Below are 24,788 nucleotides of genomic sequence, written 5' to 3' on the forward strand. Positions count from 1 at the left end.
AGAATAATATTGATATATTCAAGACATCACTCAGAAGGCGGTTATTTCTTGTGGGCCCCACGTGAGCATAATTGTAATGACAGGAGTACTCAGGGACACACGAGACACACGAGAGTACAAAGGACTCAAGACACACGAGATGGAGACAAAAACTTAAATCCAATAGAATAGTCTTTACTTTCAGAAAGGTTCGGTACACAGGTAGGCAGTCAATGGGTAGGCAGGTAATCCAGGAAGGGGGAAGGCAAAGCAGGGTTCGGTACACAGGTAGGCAGTTCAAAAAGGCAGGTAGATAATCCGAAAAGGGGTAGGCAAAAAGGCAAAGTCAAAAACACACTTGGAGATCCAAAACCAGGAATACTTATCATTAGGAACTGCTGGGATGTATGACACGAAGGTACAAAGACGAACTGGCACAGAGACAGGGGAACACACAGACTAAATACACAGAGAAGGATGATGAGGGACAGGTGAAACCCAATCAGGGTGGGGTCGACAATCACACAGGCGGGAAACCCACAAGGGCAGGTGGTGAAGTGTCTGAAACGAGAGACAAGGTGAGGAAGACAAAAATAAACAGGAAACAATAAATGAATAACATGAAACAAAGACAAACATAAACTAAGAAACAGGATGTTACAACAATGCCTTACACCACTTATTCTAGACTAGAGCATCAAACCACAAGCCACACACTTGCCCCTTGTTGAAATGGTAGCCTCTTAAGCACTAGGGTATACAGCATACGGTCTCTGCCAGATTACTTTATGAGTATATCTGTCACAAAGCTTCATTTAAGATCACTAATCAAATCAAATTGTATGTCACGTACATCGCATACAGCCGTAATTGACAGTGAAATGATTTGGGATCTTGCTCCTTGCTCAACAACAACAGTCAGCAACAATCAACAAGTCAAATACAATATAATATAGTAATAACAAAAGTCACAGTTAGGGACTTTATGTTCATAACCCCTAAACCTACCCTCTTGAATATGTTGGCCTCTGTCCCTGTTCATACATTGATCCTAATATGGAGTAAACTGATCCAAGAACTCGACACCTGCTCTGAAAGCCAACACCCAATCATCTATCAACATTCAATAGGGACAAGGGAAGAGATCCACTGAAATCTGCTTACTGTAGCTCCCCAAAGATCTATGGTCAGAAAAATGAAGAAGGGGGTAGAAAAGACCGCATATGAGAGGGCATACATCGTCCATGTGCAGGAGGTCACATTTCAGCTGAGGGGAGAGTTTTCGCCACAACAACCCCCCTTTCACGGAAATGTCAATTAAGAGAAGCATCAGTGAAATCCACCAAATCAGCAAGGTTTGTCTCCAGGGAGGTCAAATGAAAAGCTGCTGGGTCCTGACTGGTTTCCTGTTCTATGTAAACAAAGTCATATCATACTATTATGTCAATAAAAGCTGTCTAGAGGGGGAAAAAAGGATTCATATTCAAATATTTGTTGAAAAAAGCTATTGATGACTGTATATAATAACACAAACAACGTCGTTAAAATGTACCTGTCAGCAGTGTATAGAATTTGGATGCCTCCTTCTGTTTGCTATGGAATGATGCTGGAAATTGGAGATGAATAGCACAATGCAATTTGACCATTTTCATAATGATTTCTTTCAAATGCAGGTCAGCTGAAAATGTAAGGAAAAAAATATGATAAGACTGACCATATCACATATATATCACATATGTATAAGTCATTGATTGGAGCGAATGTCTCCACCTTCTGGTCTGCTCTGCTCAGGTCTCAGGTAAAATAGACACACACATCCCTCTGTCTCCCTCCCCCTCTCTCTGATCCCTCTCTCCCAGCTAGACTGTGCTCAGCCTCAGTCTGGACAATGCTTGGGTCTCTCCTAGGGATCTCTGTGCCCCGTCCTAAACCACTGCGTCCTAAACCACTTTCGCCATGGAGACCTGAGACAGGGCGTCTGGTCTGTCCTACCATGCCCTTTGGTGCCCCCCATGGAGGGGGGTAGAGAGGGGTGGGCGGAGACACCCTCAACCACAGGATTGTCCAGCGTCTGTCACCTCACTACAAAAACAAACCCAGCCAAACAGTGCAGCTCATTTAGAAGTGGGGATATGAGCAGGCTGAGTGAGGGCAGGGCTCAAAGCAGCCATTCTAAACAGCTTTGAGAGGGAGGCACGGATGTGTTATAGTACAGTGTATTCGGAAAGTATTCAGACTTTTTCCACATTTTGTTGTTACAGCCTTATTCTAAAATGGATTAAATTATTTTTTTTCTACACACAATACCCCATAATGACAAAGCCAAAACAGGTTTTTAGAAATGTTTGCTAATTTATTACAAATAAAAAACTGAAATATCACATTTACATAAGTAGACCCTTCACTCAGTACTTTGTTGAAGCACCTTTGGGAACGATTACAGCCTCAAGTCTTCTTGGGTATGATGCTACAAGCTTGGCACACCTGTATTTGGGGAGTTTCTTCCATTCTTCTCTGCAGATCCTCTCAAACTCTATCAGGTTGGGTGGGGAGCGTCGGTGCACGATTTGGTTCTCTGGCTGGGCCACTCAAGGACATTCAGAGACTTGTCCCGAAGCCACTCCTGTGTTGTCTTGGCTATGTGCTTAGGGTCGTTGTCCTGTTGGAATGTGAACCTTCGCCCCAGTCTGAGATCCTGAGCGCTCTGGAGCAGGTTTTCGTCAAGGATCTCTCTGTACTTTGCTCCGTTCATCTTTCCCTCAATCGATTTTTACTGAGGAGTGGCTTCCGTCTGGCCACTCTACCATAAAGGTCTGATTGGTCTGAGACGGTTCTCCCATCTCCACAGAGGAATTCTGGAGCTCTGTCAGAGTGACCATTGGGTTCTTGGTCACCTCCCTGACGATGGCCCTTCTCCCCCTATTGCTCAGTTTGGCCGGGTGGCCAGCTCTAGGGAGTTTTGGTGGTTCCAAACTTCTTCCATTTAAGAATGATGGAGGCTACTGTGCTCTTGGTGACCTTCAATACTGCAGAAATTTTTTTGTACCCTTCCCCAGATCTGTGCCTCGACACAATCCTGTCTACAGACAATTCCTTCAACCTCATGGCCTGGTTTTTGCTGTGACATGCACTGTCAACTGTGGAACCTTATATAGACAGGTGTGTGCCATTCCAAATCATGTCCAATCAATTGAATTTACCACAGGTGGACTTCAATCAAGTCGTAGAAACATCTCAAGGATGATCAATGGAAACAGGATGTACCCGAGCTCAATTTCGAGTGTCATAGCAAAGGGTCTAAATACTTATGTAAATGTGATCAGTTTTTTATTTTTAATAAATTAGCAAACATTTGTAAAAACCTGTTTTCGCTTTGTCATTAAGGGATATTGTGTGTAGATTGATGAGGAAAAAATTAATTGAATGCATTTTAGAATAAGGCTGTAACACAAAATGTGGAAAAAGTGAAGGGGTCTGAATACTTTCCAAATGCACTGTGTATGTTATGAATTTAGCAAGAAAACACCATGATGATGTGATAGGAAAACACTTGGTTAAATTTAGAGGCTGTTCTAATTAATCTGTATTCTGTGGTCTGTGTATCTGTGCTCTTTAGCTCCAAGAGGGAAACAAAGTCTAAAAACCCTGACACGGTGTATATTTTAGGTTCCTCTGAGTCCAGAGAGGTGTAAACAATCTCTCTCTCTCTGGTGTACAAAAACACAGCCTAATGGTGTGTGTGTGTGTGTGTGTGTGTGTGTGTGTGTGCGTGTGTGTGTGTGTGTGTGTGTGTGTGTGTGTGTGTGTATACCTAGAAGCGTCATTCATTTAGATCCACAAAGGGAATATTCTCAAGGAAACCCTTGCTTTCTCTTACTTTCAAGAGTCTTTACATTACTTTTGAGACATTAAGTCTAGTCAGCCGCTCCCAAACTTGGGGTCGGGTCCCCATGTGGGGTCCCCTGATTTCAAATTGGGAGAAAATCAAACCTAACCTATATGATTTGTATAAAGACAAACAATGTCTGTGTATTGCACTTGTAGTCTACATTGTAGTGTTTTTGGGTTCAAATCCAATCAATTAGAGCATCTTCTAGATGATTACAATACACTTGGACACCATTATTATGTGTTAGCATAGCCCGCAATCAAGTTGTTGGGGTCACGGGAAATGATTTGTCAATTTGGGTTCACGAGACAAATGCATTTGGGAACACCTGATATAAGTGCATGGGCGAAGTCAAATCTGTCTCCTAACCGTTCTATGAAATACTAGAGCTCCATTGGACTAATGTGGTGCAGACAGTACAGAAATGTACTTTATAACACAGTGCAGAAAGATTGCTTTTAATGGATGTTAGGCTGGACCTTTTGTTAAGTGCCCAGTGGTGAAGGTTCTCCTGCCCAGTAGTGAAAGTGCAACACAAAGACTTGAACACTCAGTGGTATGAGGCCTTAATAACACTATAATAACAACAACATAACATATCATAAACAAGTCATGACAACTCATGTAAGCTTCTGACAACTTCTTCACAGTCATAATGCACAAGCCATTAGGTGAGCTACTGGACTCTGGTACAGTAGGGCAGGATGTACAGTCACATCACTCCAGATCTGTACTGTAGGAGTCTGCACCTCTGATTCAATCAACACTGGATGATAAAGCAGCTATCTGTTACACACAACAGGGGAGAGAGAGAGAGAGAGAGATGGAGATGTGATGAGAATATGAACTGTAAGGCCCTGGGTCCCTACATGTCTCAGTGTCAGGCTGTGTGTGTGTGTGTGTGTGGCGCCAGGTCTGATCGATGGGGTTCTGAATGAAGGCTTTCAGGCATTGACCCACAAGCAGTGTACGCACGGCAGGTGCTCAAACACACAAACAACTGATAGAAATACATTCACACCCTGAAAATTACACCAAGAGACAGACAAAGACCTATGGAGTAGCTCAAACAAATGGGCCAAAAAAAGCCCACTGAGGACATAATGTATATTTATAGCAAAAGGCTGACAGACTTCTCACCTTGAAAAAGCACACCTTCATGCCTTGAACATACACAAAGGCAATGGCTCAAGCTGGCAGGTGTAGACCGCTAAAAACTGGCACCTCTAATTTTCTACTGCTTCAGTACTGGCACCTCCTATAGAATACTGGGTCTAAAACATGAACCTTGGTGTGGTCAAATTAAAGTAAGTACCACGTCGGCACATTTTCTTTTCACTTCAAGCACGACACGCAAAACCCCCCCCCCCCAAAAAAAAAACTCACGGCCACAGTGCACAAACCGAACCAGGGCCATCTGATGAGCTGAGCAGGAGAGAGAGGGACTGCCCTGTTCTGCCCCTAATGTGAGGGGTGTGAGGAAGGGAGCAAGAGTGTCAGCAAGCAGCGAGAGAGAGAGAGAGAGAGAGAGAGAGAGAGAGAGAGGAGAGAGAGACAGAGAGACAGAGAGAAGAAAGGTGATAACAGCAGAAAGGGGTATAAATAGTGTCTCTGTATCCTTAAATAGCGACTGCAGGCAAATGTGCGCAGGTAGGCTACAGTACAGCTCAGCACAGCTCTGTACAGGCCAGCCTCGCTGTGGGCTAATCCCAAACCAACCCATGTCTTTGGGGACCACAAACTTTTCAAGGAAAGAAAAGAAGAAAAAAAACCCGACAGCAAACGAGAAGTGCTTTTTCACAGGGAAAGAAGCCAACGGTGCAATATAAAAGCTTTGGTTGCTAACCCTTCTGAGGAGTGGAGGGGGTGGGTACTGACTCATGAGGCACCCAAGAAAAGAGAATTGTATGTATTGGGACACGTGAAATACCATTGGGACAGATGTGAGGCTTATTCCTTTATGAATTGCTGTGATCTGACTAACATTGGTGACAAGCCATCTGTTCTCGATGACAGAATGATGTACAAACTGATGACATGAGATGAAAATACATGAGAGTTGACAGTGTATCCAACAGCAACACAAGCGGCATACAAGTACAACAATATTTCCAGAGCTTTGACAAGAACATGAAATACAACACAAGAGATCAGAATGTTTGTAAACAACATCGTTGTTCAAACCTGCTTGACAACTATCTTCCTTTCTACACCGCTAGTAAGACAGAGGTAATTTAACAACAATACCGAAATCATGTTGTGTCTAGGGGTGCAACGCCACATTTAGGAGGGGACTCGATTTTTTACGTTTTCCGTCAGATAAATGCAAACCAGCTCAAAGACATGCATGGATACATTTCGCGGAGTACATACAAAAACACATTGTCTACCACGGATTAAGGCATGGTAATCTTAATCAAAAATGCTGAAATGCTCTAGGCCTAGTACATGGGTGCATGGTCTTACAAAAAAATAGAAGGGTATGGGCTATTTTGATTTCCATCAGCAAAGCCTAGATTAGCCTCTTACATAGACTTGACCTAGCCTATTTTTCTACATACGAATTGCACAGCTTAATCTATTAATCCACATCTATTATTTTAGCAGCACAGCTCTTTGCCATATATATTGATGAATTATGTTTCTTTAACCAAAAGTGTGCAATTCAACATCAGGCCTCTCACTCTTCATATTTCCTATCGCTGACCTCTGTAGTGCCTTCATCCAACTGGGATTTACAGTGCCAGGGGTCAGGGGTTAGGGGTCAGGTCTGCATTGTAGTCAATGGGGCCCCAGGTCATTGCCTATGCATGTGGGCATTTAAATGCACAGTAGAGATGCAATGTCCACAAATCAAGTCATGAGTGTTGGCGCCCAGCCAATCCTCCCGTTGGTACGGTAACAGTGTTGTAATGGCTGATGTTTACAGGTCTGCAATAACAGTGAATTGATGTAATGGAACATCAACTGTTTGAAATTCATCATCTTAAGTTGGAAAACGGCAGCACGATAGTTGCTGTAGGCCTCGGCAGGCAAGCAGTTAAGAGAGGGCAGAATGTACATGTATACAATGTGAAGCACACTTATTCAAGATAATAATTTGTGTTAGTATGTGTGTGTGTGCGTGCAATACACTGCATGATTAATTTGTATATGTGTATGTTTGTTTAAACTACTGTATAATATTATGATTAGCTGTATAAAGGTGTATCGTTTACCTATAGAGGACATCAGCCTGGCATCACCATGTGACGTTCATCTGGCTCATCAATTACCCCAGGGTTTATTTTCCCCATTTCAGTTTGATTGATGAAACAAAATGATTTATGGAGCTAAACTCGGCGACGTGACCCTGCATTCCTCTTCATAATACTCACATTCAAGTCTGTTAACACAACCCAGTGTGTCATGAGGACTATAATAATAATATGTAGCCGTATGTTCAACAGAGCTGTCCTAGTTTATATTGCCATGTATTTACAGATTAAGTATAGATTACATAAATACATTTAAAATGTCATACATTTTATTGTCAGCGAGACAATCACATTAACTTGTATAATACATTTACAAATGGTTAGGAGGGCAGAACATTAAACATAAAGAGATTACTGACCAGAAAGCGAAGCTAAATGCACATTTCCACAAAAGAGGGTCAATTTACAGTTAATTTAAGGCGATAGCGATCAACTGGTGTCGTGATTGTGGATTGTGTTAATGTACACAAGAGTGTGTGTGTTTGTGTGTGTGTGTGTGTGTGTGTTTGTGTGTGTGGTACTGTATGACAGGATACCTAAACAGTGAACGAACAGAGTAAAGTCTGGAGTCTTGCTTCGTAAAGTCTTTCACACAGCAGAGTCTTTTCTACACACACACACACACACACACACACACACACACACACACACATACAGTGTGTAACAGTGAATGCCCACAAAATTCCTTGATTATCGATTTCAAAAGCCCAATGAAGCAGTAACATTTCACAAAATCTATCTGTGACATACACATAATAGAAAATAGGACTTATAAAGTCCAACTCTATATCAAAGACGATTCAAATATTCGGCCTGGATTTACATAGGTACAATATATACCCTATGATTAATGGTCCACAATATTTTCATGCCTTGTCCAATATGTTGGGAAGTTTGTGATCAAATGAAGACCATTTTGTAGACCTACACACACACACACACACAGAGAGGGCAAGCTCATCTAATCAAGGCCCATTGTGTGTGTAGTATTGTCCGATTAATACTTGCTGAGTTGGCGTCAGTGGAAACTCAAGTAAGCGGTGTAAAATATGCTAATTTGGTGAAGGGGAGGTGCTGAGAGCCCTGACATTTACAGATGGTATTGTTACCACAAGCAGGCAATTAGCACACGGTCTGCAAACCTCTATAGGAGTCACCACTTCACACACACATTCAGTCACACACTCATATACTGTAACGCTGACATTTCACCACTAAATGCACCGTTAACACCCTGCAAAACCAAGACCATGGCTAAATCAAACAGCTGTGAAACGCCTACACCTTAAAACAGCGGGGTGAAAATGTGAAATGGCTTCATCTGAACTCCGGTGACAGGGAGAAGGAGGGAGGAAGCTGGGGGGTTGGTTAAGTATGCTTTGGTTTCTGCACAGATGTAATAACTTCCCAGGTGCGTTGCTTCTCTGAGAGGTCCTTCACAGACAGTCTCATGACCAGTAATGGACACCCAAGTAGCCTTCTGTCAGAAAATGTTCACAACACAGTTTAATTGATCAAATACTCTGCTTTGAAGGTATTTATTGGAAAACCTCCCCACAGGTTTTCTTTGGCCCTAGTTAATGCAAAATAATGTTAAGGCAAAATAATGAAAATGGCATGTTCCTCCATTATGCCCGTCACGGTAGGAAAAGTAATAGTAGATTTTGTGAAACTACAACCGTGTCTCGTTCCTCCGGTCAGCACATGAGTGGATTTTGGGGACATGATCATTACTCTGTGACAGGCTTAATGAGGTTAACATGGCATGGATCTGCAGTGATGGATTGGAGCCCATCAGACCCAACTCACCAGAGGACTGGAAAACAACAGGACAAAATCTGTGGTTTTAACATTTTGAACTGGAGGTAATGGGATTGGCCCCCGTTTGAAGTCCAGGGTGTGAGAAAAGGGCTGGGGGCACACACAACCTTGGTGGTCAGCAGATCAGGCTTATAAAATGCCCCCAATGTAAAGTTGACAGGTTGGGAACACAGCACTGACAACTAGTGACTTTCCCATTTAAACGATTACAGCACATCTTAACCATGGTTTTGCTACTGTGTTTGTCATTGTGTTATCTGTAACAATAGCTAACTGAGCTTGACGTACTTCTTATCTGTACACCGCCAAACGTAGAGTACCGTAAGCGGCCTTAGATTGTTACATTTATGCCCAAGTGGAAGATAACTAGGAGATACAAACTACTGTAACAATGTACCTAACACTAAAAACACCTGCCGCAAGGACTTCATCAACAACTACACTTTAACCAGCACAACCAATGATTTACAATAGGTCACATCCAACCAAGTATGACAATCTTGTATTAGCCTTCAGGTACAATCTTCTGTATGCTACTTATCTATCTATCACTAGCAAATATTGAATTACAACTGGCCTGTCCAGCACTTCAACAAGTCAAACAGAACATACTGTAACTGTACCCTCTTTGTGTTGTTAGTTTGGGTTGCTATGACAGTGAGCCCATGACCCCGGAGGTGGGAGTTTTCGTCTTTGATAATACCCCTGTTGGCATGAGAGAGATATGTGGCAGCAAGGTCTGCAGAGAGGACCCAGTGTAGAACCCCTGCTATCTCACCACTAATGCTATCTCCATTGTTATTATTCCAGAGATGACTTGGCTAATGTCTTTATCCCAGACTTCAAACATACAGCGCTGGGTTGACATGAAAGGCCACAGTGTTTAGCTGAGCGTTGGTCTGGTGGTGCACCAGCCTGCTTCTCAGCCTACAGTGTACACTCTGTGTGTGTGTGTGTGTGTGAGAGAGAGAGAGAGAGACACAGCCCAGAGCCATGTGCAGGGCTAACATCACCATCTTCAGACTCCAGTGAGACCAGTAAAACACCACAGAGACTCCCTTCCTCTTTCCCCCCAGGAAACCACCCGCTGTACCATCTTCAGAGTTGCTGTTCACTGTTCTAGGAATCATAACTGAATGGTTAACCAGTTATGGGTTAGGGTTGGTTAACCAGTCCAGATACTCCCCAAAAACACAATAGGTGTGCACTAAAAAAGCAGTTTCAATGACCTAATGTCTTGGTGCAGATAGCAAAACTTTCACAAGTTACAGTTGGGCTCCATTGCCAAAGCCTTGCCCCTCGTGCCATCACAATGAGCTAAAGTTTGGAGAGTTTTCTTAAAATAGAGCTCCCTTTGGACATGAAGCAGTTCAACACAGCACAAAGCAGTGGGCAAAAGGGCAACAACACTTTTCAAGAAAGAGTCTTAGAAGTCTTTAGTTGGGGCAAGCCGTTCCTCTAACTGACCATATGATGCCAATGTCCTTTAGGCTAATGAAGCAATCATGTGATCAGGTGGGACATGCCTAAACATCTACAGAAACACTTGTGTAACTCTTGGAGCCCCCCTGTCCCCCTCCCCCTAACCCTCCCCCTCTCAGCAGGCTGAACCTCAGCCAGGATCAAAGTGGGCCACTTGTAGACCTCTCAGTCTCTCTCTGTTACCCTCTTTACCTCATTACAACAAATTCAGTGACAGGCCACAGAGGGAATGGGAGGATGAGAGTGGAGAGATAATACTCCTCTGAATTATTCATCCCCTTCTCACTCTCTCCCATCCTCCCTCTCTCTCCTGAATTCCAAAGTTCACAGTGATTGAGCCCTGGTGGTGCTTCACAGTGATTGAGCCCTGGTGGTGCTTCACAATGCACTCATCATCTGAGCGGCACCAAGGCCTGACAACACCGGGGCAGCAGAGGACACTGGAAATGGACATTCTGAAGAGCACGGCTCAAATGCTTGATAGACATTGATGAAGAGCAAAAAATAGAGAAAATGTTGAGTTGTGTGTGAGAAAGAGAGAGAGAGAGAGAGAGAGAGAGAAAGAGAGAGAGGGGACAGGCAAGCAGTTGCAGTCAGAGAGACACAGAGAGGGAGATGAGTGCCAGAGAGAGAGAGCGAGAGAGACATCAAGTATCATCTGTGAGGTCTCACCACACACCTGCTGATGGTGCTTTAATCTCAGGGCCAAGAGAATACCATAAAGGCCACCAGCGCTCACACTAACAGAACACACCCATCTTAAAATATCTCAAGCGTACTGCTCACACACACACACACACATATTCTATACACTTAGATTTTGTACAATCAGCGGGATATTTGTCTATGGAATTTGAGTATTTCATCTGCTGTTTACAGAATGAAAAGAATTCTGTTAATTTCCATACACAGAGCATAATCTGGAGCGTGAAATGGAAACGAAAGGAGCAGATGTAGCAGTATTGGAAGCAGGACCAGGCTGACCTTTGGGCAATGTTTTTCTCCCGACTCCCCTCATAATGAAGCCGGTTAACAAGGACTTACTGCAGTGTCAGGGAATCAGATGGAGGGAGGGAGGAGAAGGAAAAAGGAAGAGAGAGGGGGGAGGGGGGGGTGGCTGGGGGAAAGGAGAGAGATTGAAAGAGAGAAGGGTAGGGTAATACAGTAGAGCGGGCATTACGAGAAAGTGGGAGAAGAGAGAGAGAGAGAGAAGAGAGAGAGAGAGAGAGAAGAGAGAGAGTGAGAGAAGAGAGCGTGAGAGAAGAGAGAGAGTGAGAGAAGGAGGAACTGAGAAAGAGAGGTGAGAAGGAAATAAATAAAAGGAAGATGGGTTGAGTAAGACACTGAAAAGAGAGCGGAGCAACACTCAGAATAACAGTTATTTTAGAAGGCGATTCCACAATCGATAGATTAAACAATATAACATGTAGCAGTTGCGTGTAATTACATTGAATTACTGTTTATGTGGAGTCCACAATGCAACTGGTCAGGCTTTTTCTTTTTTTACACACACACACACACACACACACACACACAAGGTCCCTGCACAAGGAAGGCAGGCTTTATAAATAGGGGCCTATATTATGATTGTGTTTTAGTTCTGTCTCCATGGTGAGGTTTTCATGCATGTTTACAGAAGCTGCCACTATAAATTAAAATGGTCTTAACAACTCTGAAGCAGGGCCTTCTTCTACACGGGTGCAGCCCGGAGAGGGACAACAGGAGAGAGACAGAGTGACCTGGGACATCCCAGAGAACATGGGGTTCCCTGGATTCGTTAACAGCACACGAGGAATGTAATCACTGTAATGACGCATCTGACACTTCCTTCTTATTAGGGTTCCTTTGGAGTAAATAATGACAATGTCAAACAGCACTTGACAGTGGTGTCCATTACAAATGCGAGAGCGAGAGAATAAGAAAAACATACGAGTGTGTGCGAGTGTGTGTGAGTGTGAGTGTGTGTGTGTGTGTGTGAATCATCACATGCTTTTGCAGTGCAATGGTCATACAACACAGTACATCTCACAAACCCTGACCACCAATCAACTCCATCATTCATAGCTCAGACCCACAAACCACTTAAATTCCACACCGATACCCCCAGGACACGTGCCTGAGGGTGTTGTGTTAAAACACGTGCTCAACATAATCTCTGAGATACACTTAAAGGTCAGGTTAGGGGCTGAGATTAAAGGTTTCTGAGGAGGGAGTGAGGCTCAGCTAATCGATAGATAGACATCAATAAAGGAGATATGTAAGGACTCTAAAAACTTTACTAGCAATAAACAGAGCAACTTAATCACTTATGTTTAGTTACAATCTAGACTGGGGTGAATGCTTTGGGAGTTATAGAACTTTTCCACCTGGGTCTATGGTTCCTGTATTTCTCATAGCTGACATGCCAAGGACCTCTGTTAGAAACGCGCGTGTTCAAAGATAATGGCAAGGTAAAGGTATTGATTGATTTTTACTCCCAGCGTGTTCTTTACACCGGTGGCAGCAGGGGGCTTGCTTTCTAAGCACTGCTGTGGTGTTCACCCACACTCTCACTGCTCTCAGCAGGAACACTGGTACTGCAGGTCATCTGACTACAGTAGAGAGTCCCGGGATTACGTTCACTGTCACCGAACTGTGGAGAACCATTTTGAACAGTTACTTTATTGTTTACAATGTTTTCAAAAGTAAAAAGTGAGAAACGTTTTGAGAAATAATGCTCTTTTTAGAAAAAACATAATCAGACATGAATTAAATCTTGGACATGCAATGATAAGATCTTCTCTGTTGATCATACTTAGTTAATATATCGCAATCAAAGTTCATGTGTCTTAAAGTAGTCTCACAAATTCCATCTCTGTTTTATCTCTGTATTGCTCCTAAGGGGCAATAACTCAGACATTAATGATCACACAATGATTCCAAATTGAGATTAAACTGTTTTTCCTCAGGAGATAAAAAGACCTCAGTGAGCAAGACATTTTTCCTTTTGGTTTCTCTAGGCATTGTAAATGAGAAGGAATTGAGGGCTCCCTTAACAAAAGTGGTATACAGTATAATAATTGTATGAAGAAAAGCTACATTTTTGAGTTTTGATAGTTATAGTATGTATGTGTACGCACACGCACACACACGCACGCACAGGCACAGGCACACGCACACGCACACACAAACCCAGGGACAGTTGCGGAAGATCAAAGTCTGCGCAAATGGAGGACACACTCACTGCCTTTGTTTGTATATAAACCGGATTTAAAACTTGGGCACTGCGTACCTTCTGTGACCCTTTTAACTGTGTGACGCGTTTCAACTAGACACAATGCGTTTCCCAAGAAGCCTGCGTAGACCTTTACTGGCAGTCCCTTCTTCTGACACCATCCTCCTAATTGTACCAGTCTACCCGTCCCAAAGACTTGCCAGGCTTGACTGCCCACTGTAACGTTGACTTAAAACAGGGAAATGTCGAACCACGGTGGTGACTGTGCTGCTCATTTCACCATACTGAAGAAGTCTTCTGTTGGGATTCCAGCCTCAGAAGGAGTGCATTAAGTCCTAACTCAGACCCAAGGGAGAGCAGTGGAGTATTTCTCTGTGGCATACCCTTGTCTCTGGCCTGCCCTGGCTGTGAAACCTGCTCTAGTGTGATTGGATGGCTTCATAAACCCAAAATAAACCGCTGGTGTGGCCTTTGTGCCAAAACCAGAATATTCTTGGCTTGGCTAAAATAACATTACATAAACATAGATTACTGCAGATTAGGGGGTGTCAACACTCACACAGGTCACATAACTCTCCAGCTTTAGGATCACAAGGCAAGGGAGGCCGTTCTCTGTGGTTCAAGGTCTCAGTTCGTGTTTCAAATGAGTCGTGTGTGTTTGTGTGCGTGTGTGTGCGAGTGATCGATCATACAATTTATCATAAAACAATATCATTGTTATCCAGAGTGTACAGAGCTGCAGTCTTGACCCATGGTCTGAGAGTCTGAACTAAGCAAAAACAACAACTACCTCCCAACCACTGGTCTCAGGTTTGTCCTGGGACTGGCCAGGGTGAAAGTGAACCCTGAGAGAATGGAGCAGTCCTGTAGATAAGCTTGTCATTTTCAGGGAAACCAAACCCCTGCAGGCCCCATGCTGGGACAGACAGCTTGTTCCCATGGGGACAAATTCTGCTCTGAAAGAGGAAATTAATACAGCGCCTCACCTCCCCCTTACCTCACCTCACCCGCCCCCCTCCCTCAGAACCCAGTGGAGGACATGGCACTGCTACCTCTCTTTCTCTCTTTCCTTCTCTTTTCCCCTCTACCTCCTGCTCTCTATACAGATATAGACATTGAAATCATTGTTTTGTGGTAACATCATTTGAGGCGAGACTGATGTCGGCCATGTTTTTTTGTTTTGAAAAGCCATCAGGTCGGTGCATGTATACGTATGCTAACCCATAACCGCAAGGGCACCCCTTTCTCAGTTGTGTGATTGTCAGAGATTAATGCACAGTTTTAGCCAATCAGATCCTGTATTTCTCTGAACCCGTTTTATAACTTGTTTTCCTTCACTCTGATGTCACAATCACTACCTCCACCTCTCTTGTCCTCGTTCTAGTTCCCCCTCTATTTTACCTTATGTTACTACACTGTCTATCCTTGCTAAAAGTCTCTCTCTCTCTCTCTCTCTCTCTCTCTCTCTGTGTGTAGCGAGTGTCTCTCTTGAATCAATGTAGCAGCAGACTGGGGGTGCAGGCTGTGCCAACAAGGAGCTTAGACAGTTGCTGCAGAATGTGACAGGGCACCGAAAGAGACGTCAGGACACATGACAGAGACACACACAGGCCGGGTGCTGGGGTAAGAGAGGGACAAGGGGAGGAAGGGAGGGAGGGAGGGAGAGAGATGGAAGCTGAGAAAAAGAAGGGGGAGATGGATGCATAAACATCTTCAAGGTGAAAGAAAAAAGTGTTGAGAGATGTTGAGAGAGATAGACTGATAAATCTCATTGAGACCATCTGAAGGACACAGGTCCATTCCAGAAGGCTAGTCCAGACCACAGTGGCCGTCTCCAGAATAATACTCTTAGGTCTGAGGAACGGAACAGACCAGCCACTGCCCCCCACCCTACCACCCCTCCTCACCCCCCCCCTCTTCCCATCCCAAATAATCACCTGCTTTCAGTTCTGATTCAATCCAGTTACTCTGACCTTAATCTTATTAGCTGCTCAATTGGATATTAGTTTTTCCCTTTGTTGCTCAATTGGATGTTAGTGGTGTATTAAAAAAAGCCCAGGATGTGCTCTGTTAAAGAAGCAGTTAAGGAGTTGCTGTCTCTGCTGTCTACTGGTCTTGGCTTCACAGTAGACCCTAATAAGTCTTGATAAAGACACTCAGGGTTTCACTGAGAGTGGAGGAGACATCTTACCCTATTTACCTTCTAAGCTCTGTCAGCTTCAGGTACTTCAACCTCAGCCCCCAAAAACCTACAGTCCAGAGTCTGACGAGACTTCCTGGCCTCCCTCTTAGTCTCCGTTTCAGGGCTAGGAGGAGTTCATGCTCTGCTGACAATTAAAACAGAACTCAGACACCTTAAAACACAGGAAGAACAGCACTTGTACAGTATATGTTGCTCTCTTAGGATGAGGTTCAAGAACACAAGATAATTCTTGATCTGCGGAAGTGACCTTTAGTCAGAAAGTTTCTATTTTTGGCTTTTTGTTATGTGTGTGTGTGTTGTTCACCACTAGGTCTTGTGATGCCACATTAAGCCTCTGCAAGGTTGAAAAGTCCTTCCATCTTTGATGCTCCCTCTCCTCATTTCACAGAGAAAAGAGAAAGCATACAGACAACAGAGGAGGCAGAGAAGGGCTTCGGAGGAGAGGAAAGAACAAGCAAATCAAGAGAGAGAGAGGAAGTCAATTAAACAGGGTGGTTGAGTGAATAAGATATTCCCACATAGGAACAGGAAGGGAGGGAGGAGGTGGGGGGGAGTGCAGAGAAGAAAAACAAAAGCAGCCTTTGAGGATTGTGAATGGAGCAGAATTTACACATCCCACTGAGGTGAACAGACAAAAAAATGTGCTAAATGAGCAACAAGCCTACAGTGGATTAAAACCCAGACAAAGTGCCAAGTGGTTTACCCCCTCTACTGCTTTATGCTGTTGCTGCTCACTCTCCCTCCTTAGTTATCAATAAACACACATTCATGCTGACTGGAAAGGCAAACATCAATACAAAAAGCTCCTTATGACGTTGTTTAGTGCATCAATAATAAAAACACAGCCCTAGACATGTTGCGTTTTTTTTGGAGGGGGGAAGCTTTAGTGATGTCTGTGCTGCGTGGTTAAAAAAAAAAAAAGAGAGAGAAATGTTGTTACCAAACTGTTCACACCCTGACTGTTTGGCGCCCTGTCAGACCAACTCAATCGAACCCCACTGAACCCAGGACAGAATGGAGGACAGAGGGGGATGGAGGGAGAGATGGAGAGAGCCTCCGTATCAGCATGCTTGCGTGGGTTAAGAGCACTTGGCTTATTTATAGACGTCAGGCGGGCAGCTCAGATCTCTACAGTGCCCAGTCCTAGTCAGAGTCAATTCACATATGTAATTCGCTTAGTTTGTTTGGACCAGCATTTGAACTCCCTTGTACCCTTGTTTGTAATGTATGGTTGTGCTCTTTTTCTATGTCAATCTGTTGCTGGATGTTTCACTAGAACTTACTCTTGAGTTACTAGTTTCATGCAGTTTCATGCTGATTATATGTTGCAACTCTGGGCAAAAGTGTCAGTTGAAGAGCTAAAATGAGATTGGGAATAATAATCTCTGATATCATCCTCTGTCCTTCGGGAACGTTGTGGGAGTGTTGTGGGAATGTATCCATCCACATGGATAACTAATGTGGTTTTAAGCTGGAGCCATACAAGGGTAAAGTGGGGGGTTCCCAGAGAGCCTTATACATGTGAATATCGGGAGGAGGTGTGTAAAATGAAAAACAGACATGAACAGATGACCTCACATCACAATATTGAGTCATTGTTATTGTCCAAGATTTGTCCTTTATCTTTTTGCCAATGGACTACCATATTGCAGTACATTTGTAGCTACTATACTTTTATATTCTCAGACTGTGCGCATGGATTCTATTTATGACACGCAACAATGGAGAAGGACACGCGAACAGATACTCTGATGAAGTGCCCACAGCCTTTGCGTATTTAGCCAAGGGGTTTGCAAAACCGCTCTCCGCGTTTTAGATTATCAGCCTCGGCAAGGCACTGCGCAGGTTTGCTGACATTGATCTGGTGGTTATTTCTTGCAGCAGGTGACTTGTAGATCAGTCATTTTGCAGTGCCTTGTTCAAGCTGACCATCAAACGTGGAAGCTGTCTGGGAGGGAATCAGACCTTTGCAAATTGTGTGCGGCCCAGGGCAGATGCTCAAAGGGCAGTAGTCTTGCTGCAGCAATCATGTTGTGTGCTGTCTGTGTCCAGCATGGTTCACTAGCCTCCTCCTTACATTTTCATACAGGCCCAGTTCCTGTCATATGCTGAAGAGATTTGACAGTATGTCAAGTTAGTACAGTAATTCATTCAGAAACATGGGGAATTTATTAGGCTATTCCCTATGAATTTTTGTTGTTGTTGTAGCTCTTTGTTGTTGTTGTTGAAGATCCATGCGTCCAATCTCATTGTATATAGTAGCTTGTCATTTTGAATACCATGCATATGGCGGAGTAGATACAAGTGAGATCATTTTCTATTTCATTTAACTTTATTTACCCAGTTACAGATACCTTTATCACACCTGGCTGAATTGTTATTGGCTGAGAAGATACTAATTAATGAAAAACATCTGACGCAGATTATTTTGTGACTTTATATGACAACTACAACCTAATGCAGATTATTTATTTTTTAATTAAAACATCTTTAATTAGGGCTAAATTAGACCAAATCAAAATTGAGATTAATTACAACAAACCATGCAATTCACTCAGTTAATTGTTTTAATCGTTTGACAGACCTATTTTAATTACTAGAGATGCCCGTGTTTAGTTTGGCTGGTACCAATGAAATAATGGAACCAATGGAATAGTCCCAAATGTGCAAACTCTAAACTAAATAAAGCACACATCAAATGCATTTTAACCAAGGTCGGCTGTGGACCTCTCTCCACATCCTCTCAGTGTGTTTGAGTCCTGGGCTAATTGACAGGGCAGTGCCACTGGAGAGAGATCCAAGACCCCACACACACACACACACACACACACACAGAGAGCGGGAACATATCCCCATCGGACTCATGATCACTGTATAATTTCTTTAAAAGCACAAACAATGCATTATTAAAACACAGTAATAGCACAGCCACGCTAAAACACGATTGTGTGTGTGTGTGTGTGTGTGTGTGTGTGTGTCTGTGCAGTTGAAATGTGTACGGTTATTAAAGTCTGTTAAATTATCTACAGTACATGTCTATTAGAAATTCATAAACAATTTGAATAATTTGAAAACATTTTGAAACCAACACAAGTTACAACTGTGTTATACTGTTATGTGCTTCATGACCAATTTAATATCGGTTTGCCCTCTCTGCTGGTCTGTGTAATTTGGCACGTCATAAAACCAGCTCTCTGTCACTTTTTCCCAATTCTCACCCACACTCACCACCTCTATTCTTAGACCTACAAATACTGTATCTTACCAAGATGGAGAGATCTAGTCATGCCTTTCAACTATTTCTGAACAGCTCCATTCCTCCTCCGTTTCCTTGCTTCCAAGGCATCAATAATACATGACCGGTATGACTCCGTAAAACCAATCACTCATTTCGGCTGGTCAGCCCTCGGTTTCGTTTCCTTTCCCAGTCTGGCCACACTGGCATCAGTCCATTGCGCTTAGAGTGAGTATCTGAGCCAAAATCAAGACATTACTAAACACCTCTGGCCTTGGCTTTGCCTGATCACCGCTTGGCACTGCGTGGTACAGACAGTATGAGCTAGCGACCTGCTTTTAGAATGACTTCTGTGACCCAGTGGGACTCCCTTTAGACCTGAGCTATGGGAGCAGTGCCATGTGATGTTCTATATGTGGATTGAGTGGAAATGGAAATTCCAACCGAATGTCAGGCATCTGCCAGGTTTACTGTGCTGTGCATACACACATGCACACTTTCTCTCTCACACACACACACTTTACTGAGGCCTCTCTGGCCAACCCACTGATGTCATGAGTTAACAGCAGGTGAAAAGAGATGGTTGAAAGGTGACAAAGATGTTTTAGGCATTTATGCAATTAAAGATGTGATTGATTTTAAGATGTGGGGCACTTAACATTTTTACGGCCCATGCACCATTTAAAACGGATGGACGTTGTACGTCAGAGTGGCCCGTGTGTCTAAGCAACCGATCAGGTTGGTGAACAGAGGAATTCGTCACAACCTGGGTTGGTGGGAAAGAGCAGCAGGCATTCCTCGGTCTGATTCTCTGTTTTAACGACTCCCCAGTTTTGTCTCTGGGAACAAAGCTTTTAGTTCAGCCTCCTCAGTCTTCACCCAGGCTGTGCCAGGCTCTAGTCAAAACACTGACACATTAGCAGTCTGGAGTGGAGCTGATCTGAACCCAGGCGAGAGAATCAGAAGAACCCCTCTGAATGGTGTTACGCTGAGTCTGTGCACAGCTGTTGTTGTAGCGGAAGCAAGTGCTTGAGAGAGGGGTTGAGGAGTCTGTGGAAGGAGAGACCTTGTATTTCGGGTAAAAGCTGCCTGTAAGCACATATCTGGCTTACCCTCCCCTTAATCCATTAGAGGGTCAAACGGGCCTTAGCTTCTAAAGGGTATATCCAACTCCATGTGAATGGTTTGCCTCTGAGTGCAGCTGTTGCAATGGAAGGGAGTGCTTGAGAGAGGGGTTATGGTGGATGCCTAAGGAGAGACGTAGTAGAGGGCTACTTCACCCCATTCGTTCGTTCACTCACACACACTCTCCCTCTCTCTCTCTCACACACCACACACACATACACACATACTTGCCAATAGAGGCTCTCTAGGAGCAAGACATCTGCTCCAGCTGCCCCCCTTCACAGAGTAGGCCTAATTAAACGATCTAGGGACATTAACACTCCATCCTGATGTCCCCACACAGCGCTGTACGGCTTGATTCAATTATGATAGATTAAGCATGTCTTAATTCAGCTCCCTGATACAGCACAGCTTCTTTACAAAGCACAGTTATCTGCATGCTGAATACCTCTGCTGTAATTAATCAAAACAAATGCACAGCTCAGGGTAATATCAAGGGGGAAATGTGCTCGGTAGGCACATGTGCACCTAATAGATTGCATACCAAAATACAGAGACTTTGTCTAAGAAAAACCCAATGCACACAAACAATCATGTCAGCACATTGTGTATACGTACGATGTGCGTACGACGTTACGTAGTGAGCGTCGGCCGTTAACAGATTAACGCATGTGTGTAGGCCTATGGGTGTAACAGTGCCGGGCAGAGAGAGAGAGGGACAGAAACAGATGAGAGCCACCGAGGGCATCGGCATCTGAAACATGAGCCCTTACCTCGCCCGCCCGCCCACCCGCCCGCCCGCCCGCCACTCTAAATGAGAAATCACAACAACAATAGAACTGCCAACATCCCCTCACAGCTCTGAGACACAGTCAGCTGTAATGTCAGAGGAATAGCACTAGTATTGACCACCAGCGACGGTCTTATTAAGAGATATCTATGGGGGTTGAGATGGCGCGATGCATGCAGACAAGAAAACTGCATTGTGTGTGCGTGTGTGTGTGTGTGTGTGTGTGTGTGTGTGGAGAATTAAGGAGAGTGCATGTGGACGCTACCCCTCCTTGGATTTCCCTCTGGTATAAACACTCGGTGACACTGGCAGGGAGACAGCTGTGCCTGTGTAAACAAGAGCAGGGTAAAACACTGGGACTGACGGTGCACAAGTACTGGACCTGGAGCACTCCAACTTTTTCATGACTTACCATTCTTGTACATACAAGATACGGATAAAGGCATTAGTCACCCAATTGTCTGCATTCCGTGAGAAATTTGCCATAAATTTGCCATCTCCCCACCCCATCCCCAAATGACTGTCAGGAGAAAGAGATGGAAATGAAAGATGAAAATTAGCCAAAGTCTTTCAGATCAGAGCACTGTACAAGCAAACTCTGTCTGACTAATTGTAATATCAATAGAGCTTAGATTGTGATTGAGAAAAAAAAACAGCCCTTGTTCTGTATCAGCATCTGTGCTGTTGACATGTGGCGGGACATGCAGTTCTCATAAGCCCGGGGTTCCAGGTCCAGCTCTCTGGTTTTGGATATGCACAGCCTGTATGGGAGCCCAGAGTTGGCGATGACATCATCCCTCGCCAATGTTTACATAGGATAAGTCATGGTATTGGATAGGGCTACGTATACTGTATACACTATGGGGCATATATTCACAGGGGCCAATGATAGATCACTTTAAGAGTGGAAAAAGGAAGAAGAACTTACAGTACAGATCACACAGGTTTATTATGCCAGTATGGGAATACTATTGCCATTCTTTGAGTGCTTAACAGGTGCCTGACACCTTAAATATTACATTAACAATTTTAAACAGGTGAAAATCCCTTCGATTGGCGTTTTAGTGACAGCATTTATCGCATGTATTATTTACCACAACTGTCACAAAACTGCTGTTGCAAACGAAACATGCGCAGTGGAACTGTTTTCTTCAAACAATTACCCCTTCAATGACCCCTCTCACTCACATGACAACCCGGCGACGCCGTGGTTTTTCTCAGGGGATTCCATCACTCACCGTGCACATGGCCATAACACCAACATTGTGCGCAGCTCATCCACCGCCACTGTAATTATTTGTTTAGTACACAGAAAACTGATGATCGTCTCAGTTTATGACAAACGACGAATGAATAGCAGTAGGTTTTGAGACTTCAAGATGAAGACATTGAACAATGCCTGATAAAATTCCAATTACCCCCCTCCGACTTTGGACAAATTTAATTTGAAACCAACGTTCTTACTGTGATTAAATCAGATGGTGACAGGGGAAATTTAGTATGAGACACCATGTTGGGATGATGTAGTAGGGCAAACGCATGATCTAATTGCTGAATAAGCAACTTCACCTATTCAATGAAGCTATAACCTAGATTCCTCAGATGGGTTTGTTGCAGGTGTGTAGTAGTTGGCTAGCCCGAGCGCACCTCACACCTGTACGTATGTGGGGTCCGAGGCTCCCCTATGTTGGCTGATGAGGGCGTTCACGCCTACAGGACAAAGTCGTCCTACAGGCGGTATTAACGTTATCCTATTCCCGAATACGATACCTCATTGTGAACCTAAAGTCCCCTTCTTCCATACTACCCAGAAACAATTTTCGATCGCAATATATGCAACTTTAATCCACCGTTTAAGACGCCTCGCATGTACCACCAATTCCGCCCACAAAGGGTGGAGGCAATTAGTTGTGCAAGTTTGGAGCATCATCAGTCCCATTCCCAAACTAATTGCATCTACCCTTTGTGGGTGAAAGTAGTTGTACCTGGGAGGTAAACGCGATGAGGATGTTTGGGAACTGAGCAGCAAGGCAGGGATAGGTCTTTATTGTCGGATTAAAGTTTTACATGTTGCTATGGGAACATTATTTCTGGTAGTAGAGGAAGTAGAGGACTTTAGGTACCGTTAAGACTTGATTAAATACAAATTGTCTCAAACAGCCTACACGAACTCTCCAGAACATGTTTAATTGAGAAGACTGTGCAAAAACAACCAAGCTAGGACCGATAGATATGATGCTGTGTACAAAATAACGGTACTTACATGAACGCATGGTATATGAAAGCCCATCCTCGTGGTCTCTCCAGCACGTTGTACAGGCAGTTCTGTAACTTTCTGTACTGCTTGCTGGAAGCGGAGGTGCCCGCCCGAGGTCCAGGAGGTCCGGGTCGTGGGGTGCCGAGGAGCCCGGTGCGGTGACAAGGGTGTCCCCGTTCGGGGGTCGACGGCTCGCTCCTCTCCGTGTGAACGGCGGTGAGAGCTACAAACTCAACCCGTCTATCATCATTAGAAGCAGGGGGCACCAACATCCTAATGCCGCCGTTATTTGATGGACTCCCTAACATGGCTAAGATGATCAAAACAAATTATGAAACAATAATATGATAATAATATTTCACCTAATTAACCGTGAGACCATACTTTCTTTGTTTTAGCCGAATGAAATCGAATACATGATTGGGATATCTGCACAGTTAACCTAAGCTATAGTACTTTCAGCCGGTCGGTTCCAAGAGCAAATGTCATCCCTCCGATTTCAGTGATTGGCCTTCGAGTTCATAAAATAAGAAAAAAAAATGTTTATCTGTAAATTAAGTCACGACCGCTATAGAAACATGGCAGATAAGTGCAGGACGATAAAACGTGACCTTCGAGACACATTGTTGAAACTCAGATGCAAAGTTCAGAGGGTTGCAGAAAAGTTATTAACGCAATAATCCCAAGGAGCATTGCACTTTGAGCGTGACGTAAATATAGGCTAATAGAACCAAATTAGCCTATATATCGAACAAGCAATTCCAAAGACCGCTATACTAGGATACTCTTTCCTAAAAATGACTGTAGTCTATTCGTTAGTCAAATGTCCTTTTGCTACTCATATTTTTGTAATTGCTTGAGGTTTGCGGCAACAAACAACCCACTCGCCCTCCTGCCTCCTTTCCTGTGCGTCTCGCTTGTCCGGCGCACTCGCGGGGAGGAGCGCCGAATACAGTCCGTGGGATATATAGAAAGGGAGCCAACTCTACATTAAACTTCTGTTATCTCAGCGACGACTCCCGGGTTGCCGTTGACTTGTCACAAAGGATCCTGAGCGAGGCGAGGTATAAGCATAGTTTATTCGTAGCGCAACCGACGACTTCGCACGCACTTATAGATCTGTTCCTATCGTGGCAAATAGTGGACAGAAGGGTATAGGATGAACGCAGTTATGACAGGGAGAGTTGGAGAGCAATTGCCCACAGTGAGTGTGCCTAATTAGCATAAGGTCTGAGCGAACACTAATAATGTTTTTATAAGGAGGCCGATACGACTACTTCACAATGTTTACTTGTGGAGATTAAATAAATATAGCCTACCTGATAAATAATGGTGTATTTGCCAAGTAGCGTAGTCTAATTTGTTGAATGTTTTTGATAGGGCACCACGTCGATTGATTTGCCAAGTTATCACTAACGTAGACCTACACTCAGTGAACACTTTATTAGGAACACCTGTTCACCTTCTCATGGTGGAGGTGGTGTAATGGTGTGGGGAATGTTTTCTTGGCACACTATGGGCCCGTTAATGCCAATC

At 43.8% G+C, this 24,788-nt stretch overlaps 1 protein-coding gene across 1 annotated transcript in view; it reads right to left on the reverse strand.

The window, feature by feature from the left end:
• Positions 1-23,560, reverse strand: part of kcnq4 (potassium voltage-gated channel subfamily Q member 4) — a gene marked incomplete at both ends in the record, with an annotated part of 40,337 nt that extends 16,777 nt beyond the window's left edge. The window contains one exon of the mRNA XM_083680414.1: positions 23,259-23,560. Coding sequence (XP_083536540.1) covers positions 23,259-23,560 — 302 coding nt within the window. The remainder of the gene's footprint in view (positions 1-23,258) is intronic.
• Between the last annotated feature and the right edge of the window lie 1,228 nt (positions 23,561-24,788).

The sequence above is a fragment of the Argentina silus genome (genome assembly GCF_951799395.1).
Source record: "Argentina silus genome assembly, chromosome: 11".
NCBI lineage: Eukaryota > Metazoa > Chordata > Actinopteri > Argentiniformes > Argentinidae > Argentina > Argentina silus.